The sequence below is a fragment of the Apostichopus japonicus genome, chromosome 11, assembly GCF_037975245.1.
Source record: "Apostichopus japonicus isolate 1M-3 chromosome 11, ASM3797524v1, whole genome shotgun sequence".
NCBI classification, from domain to species: Eukaryota; Metazoa; Echinodermata; class Holothuroidea; order Aspidochirotida; family Stichopodidae; genus Apostichopus; species Apostichopus japonicus.
Window position 1 is genome coordinate 21,844,803 of NC_092571.1, and position 22,928 is coordinate 21,867,730.

The window sequence follows — 22,928 nt, forward strand, 5'->3', positions numbered from 1 at the left end:
GATAGCTACTGGCATGATTTTTAAAGCTTGATAACATACATAAATCACATTTTGAGTACACTTGCCCTTTAATGTGAATTTTTATGCTTAGTACTAAACCATTCCATTCTTTTTCATTGTGTCGTATCTACATTAAACGATTATACACCTTAATTCTTGCTCATCAATGTTCTTTATTCTAGAGTACATCCATCCATTTATATTTTTGTGTTTTCCAGATTTACTGTAGCAATATTTTGTATTACCTATGTCATTATCTTGTCATAAAACATAGAAGATGTTTATTCTCACCTTGCCAGAAAAAGTAAAAGTTCCGCTTTCGGTCGCGATTTTAAATGAGTTCATGTTTTTATGATTCCATTTGATCTAGAGGATAAATACTGTTGGCCCTGAATAACATTCGCATTGCATTTGCAATGCAAAAGTATGTGCAATATATAGCATCTTGCCCTCATCGTTAACATTTGCAGGGTTTGCCTGGACATTCTATTCTTTCTCCAAATGCCAAAATGCTCCCTCCAATTAGTATGCATATAGTTTCAGTTCTGAGAGTTTCATATTTTTTCTTTAAATTAAAATGTAATTATGGAGTTTATGAATTATTGTTTAGTTTTCATTGTTGTCTTCTTGAAAAATATATTTCAATGAATGTAGACATGAATACATTTGTTTTTATTTGGATTTGTTTCTGAGGCAATTAATCTCTGCTGTACCACGACAGTACATGAACGGTTCAAGTGTTATTGATTCAACAACCTACTATAATATGTGGGACACAAGTGCAACCAAGCTATATCCAGCTCTTCTCTCATCCTTTGGATGATAGGGGCGACTACACTTTCACGCTGAGACAAACTTATGACTTTTACAAACACTTCCTGCATGCTCCCAGGGCTGTTATTTTACGTCCCCATCCCATGGTCGTGATTGAAACTTGGCCTTCAGCCACTTTCCTGAATGCTGAGAGGTGGTAAACCTGTAGATAACTGAACTATTTTAAGGGACACAGTGAAACAGCTGGGCTTAAAATTTGGACCACACAGTTGGCCCAGTTGGGCCCAGTGTGGGTTTCACTTGGGTCAAGCCCAATCAACTGGGCCCGAAATGGGTCCCATTTGGGCCCCATGCAGTTAGCCTGATTGGGCACAGTATAGGTTCTGTGTGGGCCAAAACGATTGGGGCCCAGAATGGGGCCCAGGTGGGCCCCATACAGCTGGCCCGGTTGGTCCCTGTATGGGATTGGTTTGGGCCCCAATCAGTCTCGCCCAACTGGGACCAGTTTGGGCCACTCGTGGGCCCCAATCTGTTTGGCCCAATTGGGTCCTGTGTGGAACGGAATGACAAATCTGAATGGGCCCCAATTGGGAAGCCCAATTGGGGCCCACTTGGCAGCCCGAGTGAAACCCAATTGGGCCCCAACTGGGCATGCTGGCTGGGTACTACTCAGGTGTATCTTTGTCTTGTAGCCCTCGTCTTCCCCTTTCTCTCCCCAGTTGGTGTACTTTTGAGCTACCTCCACCTTGGAGTATGTGTTTGGCGTGTTCAGCCATTTCGTCTCCTCCTCTGCCTGCCTCCTGTTCAACATCTTGATCGGTGACTCGTATCTGCTCTTCTCAAATTCGTTGTCGTAGATGTAGATGAAGTTGGTGGAGGCTGCTGGGTAGGCGACGTCGCTCTTGGGCTTCAGTTCGTGTCTCACAAACGGCTGGCCGTACACTTTGCCTGTTATGTAACCCTGTAACAAATTAAAAAGTTCCTGTGATCAAATTTTTGTGCTGGTTGCAGATCTAAGTCACTCTTACATCTAACATCAGCAGCACAACATTCCTCCATCTTTGTCTTCTTTGCTGTTTTACTTATGAAATGATTACATATCAAGTCTTCCACAAGTATCTCTTTGAAAATCTCACACATTCGCTGTCTTTGGTGCATTCAGGACAAACTAATTGGAACATTCCGTTTCTATGCCATTTCCATGAAATACTGCACAATTTTGGATGCAGGTGATCTTGAAAATATTTTCAAAATGGGTGGGGTGTGCGACAGATCACTTGTAGGGAGCTTCATGAAGTTCCCCAACCCGATAAAGTTTGGATTATGTTCAATAACGTATGCAACCATTCTGATTATTAAGTCAAGAGCTTGCCAATACTATATACATATATATATATATATATATTGAATCTAAGAGAGTATCAAGCTGTAACAATTAGAGTTTCAAGTAAGACACAAATCAAATCAAAATGGTGTATCCAACCATCCTGATACGTCACAGCTGTTTACTTGACTGAACGAAGCTACCTGCTTATCCACACTGACTTCCTACAACTCACTTCTCACTGAATTATCTCACTTAATAAAGCGTATTAGCTTGGTACACATATGATCAAAACCACATACGATAACTAGCGATGCCATCGGTTGGCAATTAGCATAGTAAATGCTTACTATGTCTGCCCAGATCTTTAAATGCAAATAATGCTAGTTGGTCTGCTGCACAGACGTTGCAGGCCAAGTGAGTTGGAATTTTTGCATTTTGAAATCTTACCATATTGTCCAAATGTCTCATCATGGCTTCAAACTCCAGTTCACCGACCTTCAGTTTGTGTCCTGTCTCACTGACCCCACCTGCGACCTTGGCAGTCCCTTCGCCGAACTTGTCTCTGACTTCATCCGGTAGGTGGATGACATTATCTAGGCCTACGGCATGTATCTGTCACGAATAATTAGCATACGGTAAAGCGTTTGAATGCAGTTTGTTGTTACATTATCGAACACAAGTCTTACGAGCGACTCTTTTAATCTCTCTTATTCCTCCTTTGTTGTTTCTCGTCGCTGACTTTGCTCTGCTGGTCCTAACACTACTAAGGAGATTCTTATATTTGTCATCTTGTATATGCCATCCGAGGAATGAAACTCAACAATTTCATATAAGAGGACGACAATATCGTACATGATTTGCCGAAAAAACCATCCGTTTGGCGTTCATGCTTCAAAAATACAAGACCCACTAAAGAGTCGTTTTTAGCTTAAATCCGGTTTGAACTTTCGTCCTTTTGATGAAACCTTTGAATCCTCCTTAATTGAAGCATTTTGTCTTCCATCTCTCTGTCAAGGGACAAAAGAGCTAAATACTGCCATTACAGAACAAACACAGAAATGCACTTCTCCTTCAACAGGCAAATATTTGAGCAACTGTCTGTCTGGGCAATAATACTTCATTTGTCCCTATCCAACAAAAAAAATTTGTCTGTCAACAAAACTGGACCAAACTTGGCTATTTGATAATTTGCTCTTTAATGAACAAAAAGATGTCAACTTCTCTATGGTGGAGATAACCAATGCCTGGATTCTGCAAGGCACCTTGATAGCAAATAGGCAAAAGCATTATGTACAATATGTATGAGGTACAATAGAAGCATTGCAACACTATCAGGAAAATGGAACTTTGTGTTTATAAGCCTCTTCTCCAAACGACTTGATACAGAATCCTGTGGACGCCTGCGGGCGCAAGCTGAGCTCATCAAACTTACAAAGACCCTCAGGAGCATCCCAGCTTTCCTTTCATGATGTTAGTGTCATCACATTAGTATTTATAGTACGCTTTCTGGCCAAGGTGAAGTGCACAGGCGCGGCAGTATTTGAATATACCGCGGAGGATTGAAAACTGAAGCCTTTCCAAAATCTCATCGATCATATTCATAGACTTACTGTTTTAGTATTCTGTGCTTAATACTCCCTTTTGAATAGATATTTATTCCTCTTGAATGTTATTCAACTTTTATTAGCAGATTGAATTTGAGTTAGCAGAAATAAATGTTTCAGTTTTTGAGTCAAACTAAATTTATTCCAGTCCTTGCAGCCCGACTGAACTTTATTAACATTAGGCTGAAACTTGGAAGAAAATAAATTTTATCCCACAGCGATAGGCCTAGGCCTAAATATCCAATAATGAATGTTCAGAACTTGCTGCAGTTATCCAAGAATATGGAAAATATTGTTGACCCATCGAAGAAGAACAAGCCTCAGAAATGTGTTATTTATTAGATGAAAGATCAACAAGTTAGTACAGAGTCGGTGATGGACAAAGAAAATGCAAATGAAAATGCAGTCTGCCTGATAAAGTGGAGAGGAAAGGGGCCGTATTCTACAAAAATCATCAAAATAAGTGGTATGTTGACCTTTTTTCTGTTTCATTTCTATGTGTAATCATTTGAGACTTTCTGACAGTGGCACAATAACCAAGTTCAACTTCTAATTTTCTCCTGTCTTGTGCCACGATAAACAGCATCAAATTAATAATCAAATTAAAATAAGACAAGGCTGCATGTGTAGTATATTTCTTGTTTAGGCCTAAACTTATAGGGTTACTACAGTTAAGCTTATTCTTATGGGTGCATGGGGCAATGCCTATGTTTGGTAATTATTTGGACATTCAGCACTTGGATTTTCCTAGTTTTACCTAGTCAAACTTCACGTTCAAGTCTGACGTTTCTCTTACCGTACTACAGAGATTTTACTTACCATTGAAATAGCGTTATAAAAATGCAAAACATTTAAGTGTTGGGCATGCAGGGTTCAATGTGATTACATTTCTGTTTTTCATATATGGTTATATGCAAGGAGCCAAATTTTTCATCATTTTAATAATTATTACAGAGGGGGGGGGGGGGAGCGCTAGTAAGGTTATATATAAACTTTGTGACATGTTGTAAGACATGTGTAAACATGCTTGCTTGCAAAAAAGTGGGGTCTAAAGCCACCCATCGCTCCTCCGCGTTGCGACGTACATTCACAGTATGTGTGGCAGAAACCAGTGGACAGAGCCACAGCCACAAGAGATGAACAAACGGTTTGCATACAAGTGCACGAATGCTCTAAGATACATGAAATTGAAGAAGCTGCATTTTATTTTTGTTTTGTTTGTTTTGTAATTTTATAGTTGTTGAATAAAAAAGGAGACTTTAGAATTCTGGTTATTCTCATTATTTGTTTGGAGAGTTTTAATCAATAACTATGACAACAAGCTGGCCAAATTCCTAACTCTCCTTACTTGGAACTGATTAGCATACAATAATCAATAAGTATTCGAGTAAGTATTCAGAAACCTGTTAAGCCTTCATAAAATAACTAATTAGCATACAAGTATTTGAATACTAGCGAATAAGTAATCGAGTAACTATAAGTATGCATCAGAGCCGAATTATTTAAATTAGCAAATACTTATATGTAAATGAGCTAAGTATTCAAATAGCTATTCCAAATCTACTCGAATACCTATTCGAATACCTATTTGAATACCTAACAGGTATTCGAATACTTCACTCATTTACATATTTTGGCTCTGACGAAGGCGTATAGTTATTCGTATTAGTATTGGAATACTTATTTTGTACTGTGTGTTATATGGTAAATTTTCTGAATACTAAGGAAATCTTTGAATACTTTTTGAATACTTATCGACTATATTCGTGTTAGGTAAGGGTAACTTTATTAGAAAGCAGATAATCCGCTTTGTAACGACCATTGTTTGTTACCCAGACTCGACAAAAAAAACCACACACACACACCGATTGATAAAATTGTAGGTTGACAAAACCCAGACAACCAACTCTTGATGCTGCAGGGAGAAGAGAGGACCAAGTACTCCCATTCCTGCCCATCAACACCCCCCACTTCACCCACCACTTGAAATTCTAACCCACTAGTAAAGTGTGTTGCTGAACCCTCAAGACATACAAATAGAAAACTCAATTATGACTTTCATGAATGATCTCTAAGGGAAATTTTTCCCAAAGTTTCGACTGGTAGCTTTTCTAAGGATTTACATTAGCCAAAAGACCCTGGTTTCCAAGGTCAATAATGAAACACATCTCCCAGGTGGGTAACCTTGCCCTTGGGGTCAGACATCGAAAAGAATTTTATGGGAACTTTATCGCTGAATGTCAACATTATTAGTGCACATACATGTTAGAAAGCAAACATCCCCTACTATGCCTTAATCCAAATCCATAAATCCGATTTGGAGTCGGCAAGTCCCATCAAGACTAGCAATTATTCCAGTCAAACATACTTTTTCAACCGCTGTTATTTTCTTTTCATTTCATGGAGCAGGCTTTGCTATTGCGGGTGGCTTTCTGCTGTTACTCAGAGCCTAGTTTGACTCAGGAAATAGCAAACAAAAGTTTGTACAGAAGCGGAATCTTCGGGGGTGGAGAGAGTTGAGGAGAGTGTAATGACTACATATTGATACAGAAGTAGACTATGCTAATGGCAAAATCAAGTTCTGTGTAGGCTAGGAGATACAATCATTCCTAAGACAATAAAAATTCCAACTTGATTATATTGTTTGGAAACAGTTTGAAAATTTCAGATAACTTTTCTCAGAGGAGAGGGTCATATCAAAGATAAACTCAATCCATACCATTTACTTTGTGTTTCGAGTTGACTAATCTTGTCCATTTTCAACCCTAACCCCCCCCCCTTACCCCATTCCCGGCTCTTTAAAAAACAGCTTAAAAAGGAAAACTCTGTAACTTTCACAGGTCTCCAAAATATTCTGAAATGGAGGAGAATGAACAAACTGTAACATAACCAGAAAACATTTGGCCTCACACTGCTAAGTTTTACAAGCAATCCGACCACGTTGGACCAAGTCCAGCTAATTCTTTACCTGTATCTCACATGCTGCTACACAGTTGAGGGCTAGGAAGTATGCCTCCTCTATGGACCCACCACAGCAGACGATACATGGTTACCCAAGAATAGGATCTTGTTTTTGGGTCCAGGGGCCCTGATGATTTGATCCTTCTGTTCCTCCTCGACCACGATCTCCGTGTAGTCATGGTATAAAGATCTCACCACAAATCAAGGCATCTTGACTGATCGGCAATAGGCCACACTTCATAGTTGAGACCTGTCAAGATTCAAAGCAAAAAATTCAAAATCCTCCATATTCTATGACATCTTTGCTTTTAACGATTTGCTTTGGTCAACAACTTGCAGGAAGGGTAATGCTAGGCAAACATATTGAATATTCAAAGAACATTTAAAATCCTCCATAATCTATGACATCATTGCTTTTAAGGTAGTTTTTTTTCTTCTTTTTCTTTTCTTTTATGTGGTCAGCAAATTTATAAAGTCAACCAGGTATTAATCAAAACAAATCGAAATGTGACAAGTCAAGCTAAAGATCTTAAAAAAAAGTGATCAAAATCCAAGTAAAGAAAAAAGGAACCTGCTCTAAGAATCATGAAAGTAATTATAAAGGTGGATACTCACAGCAGCGGCTGCCGAAGTGTGCACATGTTAAATGCATTTAGTACCTGGTCTGGATTTATTATTATTATTATTACTATTGCTTTGGCAGACTTTTAACTTTGAACACTATCTATCAATATGTAGCAACTGCTTTGAAGTTGATGAGAAAAACATCTTTTGGCCGAGAAGCATCCAACATTGGGGTTATTCCACTCATCTCCAGAAGTTATCTGTTGATCCAAAAAAAATGCCTTAGTTCATTGTTGCCTTTAAATAAAACAGTGAGTGACTTAATTATTTAGATTACACAAAAGAAGGCAAAACTATATCAAGAAAAGAATGCAAGACAATTGATCAAGTTAGCCATTAGCTAGCATTTGAAAGCAGTAGAGAAGACCAGCATATGCAGAGAAGTCTCCTTGATAATTGAAACAAACACTGTTGTTCTATAACTCTATAAACACTACCTGGCAATTGATTGGACATTGTTTATATGTAAAGGATTGGGTGGTTAGAGAAGTCTGGTTGCGACATCCAAGGGGGGGGGGGGGGAGGGTGGGGGAAGATATAGTATGGCAAGGGAAGGCAGAACTCAGTTTTTCTCTTTAAGCGCTGGTATTTTGTTCCCCACTAGCAAGCTCTACATCAAAAAATAGGAGAAAAAGGAAAACAAATGTGTAATAAACAATGCTTGATAAAATCATAAACTAGCTTTTAAATGTTGGAACACTCCTTTAATGCTCAGAAAATATGAAAGAGTGAATGGCTCCTTTAATATTAAGGAGTAGAAGGCTCTTTTAAATGCTTATGCCATGCAACCCACAATGCATCTCATGTCAAAAATTAACCTTCTATTCTAAAAATCATGGCTATAACCAACATACTGTATGATACAAAAAAATAAGATATAAAATCTTAAATTTGTCCAAAATCCATAACCATCTAAAAAAATATTTGCTTTGTCAATAGATGATAGCTGAAGGGAATCAATACAGCTTATTTATTACAACTCTAAGTGTACATATGACCAACTAATCCCAATGCCATGGAATACTATTATGTACCAACGCCAACAACAATATGTACACAACAGTTACCTTTATCGAACACATGGACACGGCCATCTTATACTACAAAAACTTGTGATAAAACTGAGGGTGCTACTGGCAAATACCGCAGAATATGTACAACCTATCTAGCCTTATGCTGTCTACCAACAGAAATCACCTACAATATAAAAATGAAATGCAAGCAAATATGAATACTTGTAACGTCTTCGTTCACATACTGAAATAATTATTCCATCTAGTACAGTAGTAGCAGGCATATCACATAATATAACACATGCTTTGGACCTAAGATGTTTAAAAAGTAAGGAACGAACTTACCTGATTGTACCTGGTCTCCATAGCTGCCCCCAGCATACACTGCAAATGTACATTTTCTGCAACACCTAACTTCACGTCAAACTACAAAAAAAGCATCATATCAGTCAAAATCTTAGAAAAGTTACAAATGAAACATGTCATTACCTCATAGAGCTTTTGATGATAAACTGACGCAGGGAAAGTTAATTAAAAATAACTGATATTTTTGGATATATACATAAATCTTAGATTTCGTGTATAAACCACGTTGTCAATGGTCCTGACCATAAACTTTTTCAGGTTCCTTACCCGCAACTTCCTGGAGTTTTGAAGGCTGAAATTGCAAATAAACTAGTGCATATCCCTACACCAGTTTGAAGGGTCACATTGCAAATAAATTAATGCATATCCCTACACTAGTTTGGAGGGCTGAAATTGCAAATAAACTAGTGCATATCCCTACACTAGTTTGGAGGGCTGAAATTGCAATTACCTAGTGCATATCTCTACATATAAATAGACCTATCAAAAAGCCCAATCCTTGAGATCAATTTTAAGTTGGTCTGACTTCATGAAGTCAAAAAATTGGATAACCAACCGTTATTGGATAAACAACCGTCAACCTGTTAACACTGTTCCTTGAGGAGCTCTTATATTTTCTACTTTCTAATGATCTCCGAGGTTAAATAGAGTGTGGTTTTCACTACATCATTGCAAATTGTATTATTTGAGACACTAATTGAGACAATATTTAGCAGAAAATTTTATTTTATTCCAATTTTGGAATACTTTTTCCGCTGGAGATCTCGGCAATGACGTCTTGCGACGTTCGTTAGCCTACAAGATTGTTAGTACGGATTCTGCGACAGTGGAGAAATTAAAGGAGTGTAGCATCAGTGTTGCCGACATTTCATATAAAGATACTGAGATTTTGTATGCTATCATGAATGATGTTGGTAGAGATGGAATTGCAAGTTGTGTGAAATCTTTGGGATGCTGGATTATCACATTAAAAGCAAAGGAACAAGCTGATCTTATTTTGGACAGTGGACTCCTCGTGAATGGGAATCAGTTTCTACTGGTGTCAACAGAACGTTCCTAACTGTTAGTGTTTTCGGAGTACCTTCATTCATACAGGACAAAGATCTAACAGGAAAACTTTGTGAGTATGGGTGTAAAATAAGAGGCGAATGGAAACGAAAGACCTTCCCCAGATTCCCAAATATCGAGAACGGAATACGATATGTACAGTTAGAACTACCTGAAGAACACAAGAGCTTGCCTTACGCAATTAGAATTAACGGGATTAATATGAACTTAAAGCACAATGGTCAAACTAAAGTATGCAATCTGTGTTTGGAAAGCGATCACATCAGGAGAAACTGTCCTAACTACAAATGTAAAGTTTGCGATGTCCAAGGGCACCGGGAAGCTAATTGCCCAAAGGTCAAATGCTTTAAATACCAAGAACTTGGACATAAAAGCTTTGTCCTGAGGCGTTTGAAGAGTATCGCCATGACAACACAGATGCTGGCTCGACCCTAGATACACATGAAAACGAAACACAATATCAGTCTGAGGGATTAGTCACTGGGTCAGTTGAACAGGACGATCACGCTATTCAAGAAGCTAACGAGGTCAGGGCACAGAAATCCGAACAAAACACAGATTCAACAGCAAAGAAGAACAATAACGCGAACTCCAGACACCCGAGTAATCCTAACCAGGAGTCAAAGAAAACCCAACAACAACAGCGAACTGAACAAAAGACGACATTGCCAACACAAAAAGTAGTAGAACAACGGAGAACACAACCGGAGACTGGATCTCAGCGGATGGAGGGGGCAAGCACACAAAGGGGAAACATCCAACCCCACAAAAGGCAAATATCCCTAGACGAAGACGGCTTTCAAACTATCAGACTAAAGAAGAAAACATTTATTCCTAATCTCAGCAGAGTGAGAAATGTCAGAAAAAAGGATTCTTCAGCAGAACCTATGCAAAGATGATGACGTTCATGTTATACATTTATTTATTTATAGCGATGCAAGCTGCAAAATACCTTGAAACAGGGGAGGAAGCTATCGCATGCAATTACTACGATATTGTTTCATACAACAAGATGTCTAGCGAACACATATTGTCTTTATTCCACCATAATAGTCGAAGCCTTAACAAAAACTTAGACGACATAACTACATTTACGTCTCTATTGAAGGAGGATTTCTCTGTCATTGGATTTACCGAAACCAGGCTTACTGCAGATATATCCCCCCTAATCCATATCAATAACTATACGCTTGTTGAAAGGCATCGTCCCGAAAGGAGAGGTGGCGGTGTTTGTTTATTTGTTAACAACGATTTAAATTGCAAACTCAGAAACGATATAAGCATTTTCAATGATTCTGGCAATGTTCATAGAGGTTGACATAACATCAGCAATGAAAAATTATACCATAGGCATAATTTATAGGCCTCCAAAAAGTTCACTGCATATTTTTCTGACACACGTAAACAAAATTTTAACCCAACTCCCGAATGAACGACATAGTGCGTACATTATGGGTGATTATAATATTGATCTTGCTGACAATATTAAATCTGCTGACTTTTTAAACTTACTATATGCCAGTGGATTTTTTCCTACTATTACCAAACTACCCGTGTGGGTTGCACTTCTGCAACTCTTTTAGATCATGTTATAACCAATGATGACTGCAAACTAATAACTGGTATCTTTGTAACCGATCTCAGTGACCATTATCCATTATTTCTCCAAACTGCCATACACAAAAGTAGGCAAAGGGGCCCTATGTATGTGAGGAACTACTGCAAAACAAATGTACAGAATTTCTTCTCAACAATCCGAGATGCTTCTTGGGAAAATGTTTCATCCCAAACTGATGCAAACATTGCCTATTCTATGTTTTATAACAATTTCAATGCCATATATAATCAATGCTTTCCTGAGCAATGCGTCACCAAATCTAAGAGATGTCGAATGAGACACCTGTGGATTACTGCAGGTATTCTAGTTTCTATCAAAAGAAAAGATAAGCTATTTAAAAGACATATTAAGAACCTGTCTGGTGTAAATAAAACTATTTATTCTCAATATCGCAATAAGGTCAATCATGTTATCAAATTTTCTAGAAAATTATATTTCAACAATAAATTTGATAATGTGAGGAGTAACCCAAAAGGCACATGGGATACCATTAACCAACTACTCCATAAAGGTCGTAAACAATCATCGTATCCGTCTCTTTTTCAAGGATGGTGACAAAGAGATTAACACCGACCATGACATTGCTAATAAATTTAATGACTTTTTCGTCAATCTGGGGCCATCACTGGCAAGTAAAATCAACCACAAACGTAAATCACAGGAATCTGTGAACATTGTTGTTAACACTCATTCCATGTTTTCTCATCCTGTCAGTGAGGAGGAGTTGTTAAAAACAGCAGCCTCTTGCATGAAACCGGATAAAGCAGCTGGATACGATGATTTTAAGCCTGGTATTGTAAGACAAGTTATCCTATTTATTACCAAACCATTAACCCACATTTGTAATTTGTCGTTCAATACCGGTATTTTTCCTGATATATATGCTAAAAATTGCCAAGGTCATCCCTGTCTTTAAGAAAGGGGATTCAGAAAACTTTGAAAATTATCGACCTATATCACTATTATCATGTTTTTCCAAAATAGTTGAAAGGCTTATGTATAATCGTATTTTTAACTTTATTTCAAAATATAACATTTTATGCCAGGAACAGTATGGATTCCGTCCTGAACACTCCACTGAGCTAGCACTAGCTGATGCCATTGACAATTTGTATAGTAATCTTGACAAGAATAGTACCTGGACCTCTCAAAGGCCTTTGACACAATAGACCACACAATTCTGCTTAATAAATTACACCGTTACGGCATAAAAGGAACCCCTCTTAATTGGATCGACAGTTACTTAGCAAACCGCTACCAATATACATCCTACAAAAATGCACATTCCCAACCGGAGAGAATTCAATGTGGTGTGCCACAAGGCTCTATACTTGGTCCATTGCTTTTTATCCTATATGTTAATGACATTACCAATGTTTCTGATAAAGTTAAAGTTGTTTTTTTTGCTGACGACACAAATATTTTCTTCGTCTCACAATCGAGAACTTTATTTCATATGGAAGTATCAACTGAATTAGACAAGTTCAGCGACTGGTTCGCTGGCAACAAATTATCATTGAATATTGATAAAACAAACTATATAGTTTTTAATACTTCTAAAAATTTTACATGGAATGCTGATATTACTATGGGTAGTAAAAGACTACAACAAGTCAATAGTACTACATTTTTAGGCATAGAACTTAAATGGTGTGACCACATTACAACTGTCTGTAAGAAAGTTGCAAAAAACACTGGTGTTTTAGCTAAGCCTAAGCATTATCTGCCACAACACATATTAAAGATTCTCTATCAGACATTAGTCCAGCCACATATTACGTATTGTTGTAACATATGGTCTGGTACTAGATATACCAATCTGAATCCCATTTGTATTACACAGAAGAGAGCAGTCCGCGATATAACACATGCCAAACCACGGGACCACACAAATCCTCTTTTTAAGCGTTCTAAGTTGTTAAAAGCTGATGACATTATTAGGGTTAATCTTGCTACATTTGCTTGTAAGGCATGGAATGGACTGTTACCAAATGCTTTTAATGACTACTTAATATGTAACAGTGATATTCATCATTACAATACCAGATCTTCAGGCAATGCACATTATAACAGGTATAATTCTACAATGGGGATGTTATCACTAAGGGCACGTACAATCAAAACATGGAATTCTCTATCAGACTATATTACAAATAAACCTTCTGCAAAATCATTCAGAAGAAACTTTATTCAAAAAATTATTGCATCTTATTAATTGAACATGTTCATTTTTTCTTATATATTTTGTTTTCATTTTCCTTTTCTTTACAGGGAGTCCTCTACTTTGTTAAGCCATCTGAAGGCTTTTTAGAGGACTTCCTATCACATTGAATATATTCACGTGATAAACAAATCAAATCAAATTTGTGAATAGGACTGCATAATGCAATTTTAGTCTAGTATGTTAATTATTTAATGATGTCTATTTTCCTCAAGATGAGCTTCATTCTCAAAAGTTATACCTGTACTTACATTTTATGCCTTTGTTTGCTAGCTGGGTCATCTACTTGGTTATTTTTCAGTGGAACAGGTGTCACTTAACTGTTTCTTCTCCTCTTTACTGCTTGCATGTGTTCCTCTCATTCCTAAATTTGTCCATCAACTTCATGCTCCAGTAATCCTGTTTCAAAAGGAATTATAAATAATATCGAATGCTCTATGTTCACATACTGGGTAATCACCAATCACAATAAATCCCATTCCAACACCATAGCTTCACGCACACACACATCTAATCAAATACACACACATGCTGTTTGAAAGCCGTTATTTCCTATTCACAGTTGGTTTGGTCTACCAAACATACTCTGGAACTCTCTACAAAGACAACGATGCACAGAGCTGACCCTGGCAACCTAGGATAAGGAATTATATTTTACCCAGCCCAGACACAATAGCATGTACATATAAACATTACTTACTACAGGATGAGCGCCAGGTATGGATGCCTTTCCCAGGAACGGGTAGCCCCCGCTGCCTCTGAGTAGTGGGCAGTTCAAGTGCAGCTCGTAGATTGCTCGACAGCATGTCTCTTCCCAGTCCTGTGGTCAGTACACTACAACCAGTTTGTACCTACATGTAATGAAAGAAATTAATCAAAAATAATATGGCACAAAAGAGGGTTCTAATTAAGAAGACACTGCAACTGCATGGCCTCTCCAAAGACTTTCCAATTCAGGCAGAATATGATCATCAATATCACAACCCTCTAAGTATAATGCAAGAAGTAAGACTCCATTTGCTCCTGCAAGCCAATGCAGAGATGTAATAGTTGCGAATGTCACCATGGATACATTTGTTATTGGTTACCATCACAGTAACAAGTTGTGCTTAATGGGTGAAATGAAAAGAAGAAGGGATCACAAGGTACAATGAGGGCTGTTCAGCAAAGATGCCCTATTTCGGAGATGAACAAAATGGTGGAAAGATTTGTGAATCCAAATTACTTACAGGTAAGAATCCACTAATGGTCAAGTGTCTCACAACTGATGCTGATGGCAAGGCATGTAAAAGGTTCAGTAGTACAATGGCTGTAACTACTCATTCTGAAAGTGAACTTATCCTGTTAGATCAAGTTCACCTACTCAAGTCACTCCGCAGAGCACTGACTATATTAAAGCAGTATTCTCCTCTGATATGTTCCTGCAAAAACTGTGACTAAGAAGCGCTTGACAATCTTATAAATACCTGGAAGAAACCATCACTGATAAATTGGAGTGGGATGAACATGTAAAACGTATTCTAGCAAAAACTAATCAGCGTATGTTCCTATTACAGAAGCTTAATTTATTCGGACTAGATCAACTCTTATTTCTCTGTTCTATATTAAAATCGGCAATCAAGACCACCATTACATTCTGTTTAGCCGCGTGGGGTGAAAATACTACTGCTAGAGACATGACCGAGTTAAGTAGACTAGTTTCTAATGCAAGGAAAGTTTGTCGGTCACATGACCTCAGTTCAGTAGATGAGTTGCTTGTCAGAGTATCACAGAGTAATATGAAGTCAATCATGTCATCCCAACATCCTCTGGGGCATCGGGTAGATTACAGCAATCAAACAGGCAGACTAATTGTCATGAGATGCTGAACCGAGAGATACAGGCGTTCTTTCTTGCAAAGGGCTATTCTCAATCTTGCCAATGAATTATGTAGGAAATAGGCCAAATATATGTGTCAGAACATGGACATAGTAATCTTAATTTTTCGTTTTAGGAATCAGATTTTTATGTATTTTCGATGTATTTATGATTGTTTTATTGTCTGTTTTACTGAGATGGACTGAATGCCAACTTTTATGGTCAATAAATTTCTTATATCTGAAATATCAAAAGCGCTTTATCAACATGTTTAGAATGCCTTGCAAAGTACTACAGTGGGAATCATTTATATTGCCAAAAACATTCATTTGTATGCAAGAGGGGCAGGAAGTACACATTTCCATGTTTGCCAAATGCTGCAAAGGGTTCTCTGCTAATATCCCACACTGACAGCAGGAAGCTAAACAAAATATCTGAGACACCCACCTGCAGCAAATGATTATGGTCCACTCGTTTTGAGACTTCCACTCAAAAGCAGATGTCATCAATAAGGCTTTCACTGTGACCAATCCGAAACATAGTACCACACTTTCATGCATTGGTCAGTACAGGGACTACAGTTCCATACACATAACATATAATGTGCCTGAAGAGTCCATAGCCAGGAAGATGGGAGCTGCAGTATTAAAAGTGAGCTCAAATAGTCCATGTATCCAGACTCTGAAATAGATGCAAAGAAAACAGCAATGTGATGAATTATGTAAGAGAGGCAGAGCATACAGATGGAGGAGAGCACAACTCAGAGAGAGAAAGTACAAGCTACATGGTAGAACTAAAAACATAAACCAGTCCAGTATCTATAAGAAAGATCAACTGATTCATGACCAGTTACTCTAGGATGAAAAACTACACTGATGATGAAGATGACAATATTTATCAGTGATGCCAGTAATTTGTACACTGAGTCTATCCACACTCACTGTTATGAGTTAAAACAGTATCACTCAGTCAGGGAAGTAGGCAATCAAGCTGATGACCATAAACTTGGCAAGTGCCATCAAACTTTCAAGGCTTTCTGCTGTGTTGCACTGAAAGATACTGTTGAGAGATGTGACACCTCTCTCCACATGTAGGCTGTTGTGGCATATGTAGGAGATGTCAAATGGTTTGGTCCTTAAGATTTCTTTACTTTGCACAATACTTTGAAGAGCATATATGTCAGAATGTGGACTCTGCTGCCTCTTCTCTTAGCTGCCAGGGTTAGCATTGTGAAAATAATGCCATATGCTGGTGCCCCTGGCTTACTGATGGTGTAGGCACCTGTCCACATTCTGCATCCCTCTGTGTAACTTGCTGGGGCTGATGTATGTTTTGCCAACTTTTCATTTATGTCATCAGCCCATGCCATCCAATCTTGGTCTGAAATTGCAAAGGTGTGAGCTTTCCAGTTACATATTTCTAAATGTATATAGGCCTAAGCTTATTCTGAATGCAGCTTGGGGCTCAGTTCAGCTGATTCTTACACCACATTGTGTAGTAATATATGCTTTTAAACTTCTGTCGCTTTTGCTCTGCTACACTGCACAGAAGTAGGCTACTCACCAGATCTACAACTTCCCTATCAAATAAGCTACATGTACTACTTAGTGAGTGTAAGTCTGTGATGATGGTATAAGCTCTGAGGTGATGGGTATTACTTTCACTTTTCATTTTGAGGTAGCTGAGAGGTTTTTCACACCTATCCATGCAATCATCCCATTCTTTATCATAAAGTTGAAATTTGATTTCTTCTTGAATATGAAACTTTTTCCTAATTTTAAGTTGCTTAAACTCTTCAAACTCAACAACTTGCTTCTGTTCTTTTATGGTGAGATCATAGATGTGAGGAGTTCATAAATACTGATTTAGTTTCAGAACCAATTCTACATGTTAATCTTCTTACAACTGTTTATTCAACATCTATGAGAAAAGGTTTCCTCATGTAAGTGAATGAGGTGTCAATGTTCCAAAGGTTTATTGAACCTTTCTGTCCAGCACATTTTTGGCATTTATATGTAAAATTCCACCTGTTTTCTGCCATACTTCCTCTGTTGGAAATGGTGTAGTGCAACCCTGCATTTCTGTACTGTAAAGAAAGAAAAAATAGATAACTAAAATCCTGGTTATCAGTACTGAAGGGCTCATTTATTAAAATTACAACTCATTATTCTTAATCATAGTTAACCATAAACATAGATTGAAATACAGATCTTGTCTCTTACTATTTTATAACCAGAACTGCATGTGGATTCCTAACATAGTTAACGATCAGCTATCTGCAGTATTCTGTTCGTAAAGTGTTTGTGTAATGCAGCTGAGCAAGAGTCTTTCCAGTAAAGCTGTTGGAAAAGGGAAGACCACTAATGGAGTAAATGAAAACAATTAAATGATACCTTAAATAACTGTTGACCAGCTGATAAACATATTTATATTTTAAATGCAATTTCCCCAGATTAGTGATAGTAATATACCTAACATGTGTTCATCCGTGGGTGGGAAAGCAATTATTTACTCTGTCACTGTGAATTTCCCTCATGCAGTGGCATTGCTGGCACGACTCTTGCTCAATCGTGTTTGTGTTACATTTGCAAAGAAAAAGTTAAGCTTACCTTCTAAAAGGTTAAGTTAACCTTAAAAGTGCTAGTTCAAAAAGGTTAAGAAGGTTGGCTTCTGCAATTGCGTAGGCCTACAGCACACATACGTTATGCTTGACCTTATTAGTTTATATTAGTTTAGTAAAGAAAAAGGATCAGGAGGGACACTCAAGTCCCCATCAAATACCCTATAGGAGATGGAAGAAAACTGATGACACAAACGATCAGACCCGATTACAATGCTTAAAGTGCTTGTCCAAAGCATTCTTAAAGCCATTCTCACTACAGTACTTGCAAGTACAATTTTCTCAGGCAAACCATTCCACTCATTCACGACCCTATTAGAAAAAAAAATTTATGCCGAATATTAATGCTACTTTGTGACTTGTGGAGTTTAAGACAATGACATCTGGTACAACCACTATCAGCAAACATGAAAAAGTCAGTGACTATCAATATACTTAATAAAGATATCACTTTTATGAAACCTACGTTTGAGTTGAATCTTGGTCTTGGTCACTGCATAATCTAGATCTATGGGAAGACTGTCCATGAACTTGTGTTTGAGTTACTTTATTTCTCTGAAATTTAGTGACTCTAGCCCTGACTCGTTGCATAACTGGTAATAGTTCCTGAAAACTCAACATGAATTGAATATGAACCACTGAATCAAGAACTACTGGAGACTAATAATTCTTCACATCCTTGGCTAGATGAAGTAATGGTTTCTAATACAAACGGTATACTTTATCAATCCCGTTCTTGAACCATTGGCCAGAAAATTGTGTCCTTTCTGGAGAGAAGTATTGAAGGAGAACCGGACTGATGGTGTGCTATTTATAATAATCCCTCTGCCTAATACAAATACCAAAGTATTTAATTAAAAAATAGTGAATTGCACATAAAGCTCCTAAGGCGACATCTTTGCTCTAGGTAAATTTAACTCTTTTCACAACACTTAGGACGACATAGCATAAACTCACCACTTAGGGCGACAATGGTGATTTAGTGTAATTTCGTCACACTGGATGATTAAATACAATTAACTAGTTAATTAATTTCACATATACATGTCACCCTATGTGAAATTAACTCTTTCCACAACACTTAATAAATTAATAAACTGTGAAAGACATAACACCAGAGATCTACTGTCAATATGAAAAGATGCCTGTATACAGTATTTAGAACTGCTCAATGGGATCATTTCAACTCAAGCTGGATTCTAAACCTGAAAATTTCCAACGTATGAATTCTGGCCATTAACTTACATCACTAATAGTTTCAGAATTTGACTACTGTTCATTTGTCAGTTTATTGAGTTATCGTAATGACAGGCTCTTAGCATTACACTCATAAACACACATACTGCTACTTCACAAAAAAGCATTGTGTTACATATTGTAACAATTTTACATAACACAAAACAGCATGGAATGAAAACAATATGACAAAAACAGGGACTTTGCAGGAACTCACCAGGACTCACAAAAGCCTTCAAGATCTTTGCAATCTAGACACACCTGAAGGTGCCCCTGCATACTCAAGCATGACATATAGCTCTTGTTACTAGGATATATTGGAATTACTGGATATGAGTTTGCCCGACAGTGCCAAGTCTCATTGCAGGAAGTCCACTTCATCTCATTTGTTGTATGTAAGAAGAAGTACCTGGAAAGGAAAAAATAAGTTACTCATTACAGGTACAACAATGTTGCATTTCTATTGCAATTTCCATTTGTTCCTTTACCCTCTGGATTATCAGGTATAAATGAAAACTTTCATTCAGCTTTTACTTAAAATTATCAGAATTACTATTAAGAGCAACAAACTTATAAATCAGATACAGACTATCATCTAAACCCAGCCTTACAAAATATGCATCCTCATTGCATTGATGCAAGTTTATCACTCAGATCTAACTGGTGCCATGATACCTCTTTTAAAAATGACTAATTCCCTGCAAACCTAAGCAAATTCCCAATCAGTTTCAATGTTAAAGGTAGTCTGTATATGCCCCAAATTATAGGATGCTATAATTGCTAGAAGATTTTAACAAGTTACTTTCATGTAGGCCCTTAGTCCAAATTGTTCTCAGACATTCTTAATGAACACACAAGATGACTGAATGTCCCCGTGAGGTAAATTTCCTCAAAAGTTGTAAAAAAAACAGTTTATAGAATTTTGACCAAAGGTGACCAAATTTGAATATTTGGGCCAACATGGCATAAATTTAAATAATACATTGAAAAGTTCACTTATTTTTTGGGGGGTTGCTTTGATGCTTTTCACAGAACGATCTATATCTCTTACTCATCTAAAAGTTTGCACTGGCTTTGGTTACAGGAAGTGCATGATGATGTGTAAACTGCACCAAGGAATTCTAATGCATCCTCCTGTGCAGTTGAATCAAACTCTGGAAGAGTCTGTTTCAACCTTGCGAGACAGGAGGCCCATAAAGTTCAGGTTGAAATTGCGTGGAAGAGAGCTTTGATTACTTCCATTAATTCAGAGCTATGTCCATCATAGTGTTGAATGATGCTGCAAAGAAGCTATAAAAGAAGGAAAATTTAGATTTTTAGAAAGCTACAGTACATCTGACATGGGTGGCTCATCAATATAAGTAGAAAAGTCTAGGGTTGCAGCATTCATTTGTATCTATTTTTTTATGATTGCTTGATGTTTCAAAGCACTTTCTTGGAAGTCTGTCACTAGCTTCTGAAACTGAAAAGTTACTCTCATCAAGTAAAATGATAAACACATCATATCTTAATAACCATTTGTTGGAATTTGCTACTGGGAGAAAGGAGTAGAGGTATCATGAACTTGACAAAGAGAGTGCCCATGTTGGAAATCTAGTATATTTGGGGGATAATAAAACTTAAAACCTTCATTGTTGAAGTGAAAATTATGATATTCTGCAATAAGTGCCAATCCTTGGGATGGGGTTGGAACATCACAAAATGCCCCTTGCAATTGTGCCCATATAGGTTGGGATTTTCCCTTCTCCAGGCATAGGAGTTTGTCAAGGGTATGGTCTTGGCACAGTAAAAGTCTTCCATTTTTCAACATTTCCAGGTGGGGATGATCAAGTCACATGAAGTCTTGCACCTCCGTAGCTTGCAATCCCTGCCTTAATGAATTTATTTCTAAAGCTGCATGGGTTGTCTTAGGTTACTTACCTTTACAGTAACAGGATTGCTTTGTTCCTGAAATAAAAACATTTAACAATATTTAATGTGACTTTTCGAGCATGGCCGGTGATTTTCCACGATCAAGAAATTCACAATAACATGGATCTATATCCATAAAATAATGAAACAGAAAACTCAATTTGAAATAGAAAAACCAGTATTCTTTGCAAGAGTTGGATATATATGCAATAACTGTGGGGCTGTATTGACCTTGATCATGTTTCTCCCTGTAAGAAGGTAACATATATTGTGAAAGAGAAATATAGAACATAGGTTGGGGTGGGAAATTGTGCAGGGGGGCAGAGGTTTGTTTGGCCCCAAATATGCCAAAAGTTCCAATACGGTCACATTTGGTCAACATTTTAAACTGTTGTCATTACCACCCAGGAGGAAATTTACCTCACTGAGACATTCAGTCATCTTGTGTGTTCATTTAGAATGTCTGAGACCAATCTGGAAATAAGAATCTCAAGGAATGTAATTTTTGAAATCTTCAGAAAAGTATGCTATAATTTGTTGCCTATACAGACTACCTTTAATTCAAATTTCTTCTATTGGATATTTGAATCATATTCAAACTTGGGCTGCTAACCATCTGGTGTGTTTGTACTGATGATACTGGCTGCAAGTTCCTGAAATATAGAATAATTAAATTTATGGATTACATGCAACAGCTATATTCAACAACCTATCACAGCACAGGTCAACAATTATTTGTGTTAGTACACTGTGGATATGTTCATATACATGTATATATCGATACCTTTTGTTAAAAAATTCTTTCTTGCAATAAAAAATTTAAACGCTCCGAGACATTTATTGGATATTGAATACAAATTTGCATTTTTTTCTTTGTTAATTAAGGAATATGTTAATACATAGAGGTCATACCAAATTCAAGATCAGATGAAATTTAAGTCGGTCAATATCAGTCCCTATTCTGGAAATTTATGCCTCTATGAAGATTTCTGTGATGACAGAATCAATGTTGATGAAAGAATAAATGTGACTTCATGCAGTGTTTTACAACCTGTATAAAATTAATACTCCAACCACACATGCAAAGTGCAATGTGGTTCCCAGCTTCACCACTCTTTGGGGAAATGGTAATTTGATGGCTGTTCTTGCTGCAAACTCAGTCTAGACAGTGTGTTAGATTATCAACTCAACCAACTTTGGCCAAGTTCCTGATATTGTCGGCTGCAAGCCTGGAATCTCATTGGGTTGCTGCCACCACCATGAAGATTTAAGCAGTATATCATTTCTCCTATAACAACAACATTGGAATGGTAAAGCAACATTACCATAATGATGCTATATCGCAATTCCCTTTTGAATTAAGTAATATGTTAAGGGACATTTTCTTAATATTTAGTTTGTTCAATATATGAAAAATCAAACAAGGTAAAATGCATTATGGTTTCCATGATGTAACATGAGTAATTTGTGTATGCGTTTGTTTGTGTGTGGGGGAGGGAAGGGGGATTGCACACACTTAATAGTAATTAAGGCTCTACAAATATTAGAAAAAGCTGGAATGATGATTGAGATGCAACAAACATGGGCGAAAGTGGAAAATATCTGCCAAGAAAACGAGACGGACCATTCCTGCAGGCTATGAGGTATCATTATGTTGAGTATCAACTCAAATGGAATAAAATTCTTCCGATTCTGTGTTTATAAGGAAATTTCAGCTGAACCTTATTT

General features: G+C 37.3%; 1 protein-coding gene across 3 annotated transcripts in view; it reads right to left on the minus strand.

Moving 5' to 3' along the window:
- Nucleotides 1–22,928, minus strand: part of LOC139975566 (gamma-adducin-like) — a 59,561-nt gene that overhangs the window by 30,901 nt on the left and 5,732 nt on the right. For 2 of the 3 annotated variants that reach the window (XR_011795786.1, XM_071983575.1), the window contains exons 6-15: nt 21,755–21,853; nt 21,210–21,236; nt 20,341–20,579; nt 17,656–19,698; nt 15,881–17,519; nt 14,277–14,427; nt 13,828–13,975; nt 6,674–8,729; nt 2,549–2,713; nt 1,503–1,735 (exon numbers count right to left, since the gene is read on the minus strand). Coding sequence is in view for 2 of the 3 variants with exons in the window: in XM_071983575.1 (XP_071839676.1) it covers nt 1,503–1,735; nt 2,549–2,572 (257 nt within the window). In the remaining variant the exon portion in view is untranslated. Of the gene's footprint in view, nt 1–1,437; nt 1,736–2,548; nt 2,714–6,673; nt 8,730–13,827; nt 13,976–14,276; nt 14,428–15,880; nt 17,520–17,655; nt 19,699–20,340; nt 20,580–21,209; nt 21,237–21,754; nt 21,854–22,928 lie in introns of all 3 variants that reach the window. The other variant, XM_071983574.1, reaches the window with a different exon arrangement.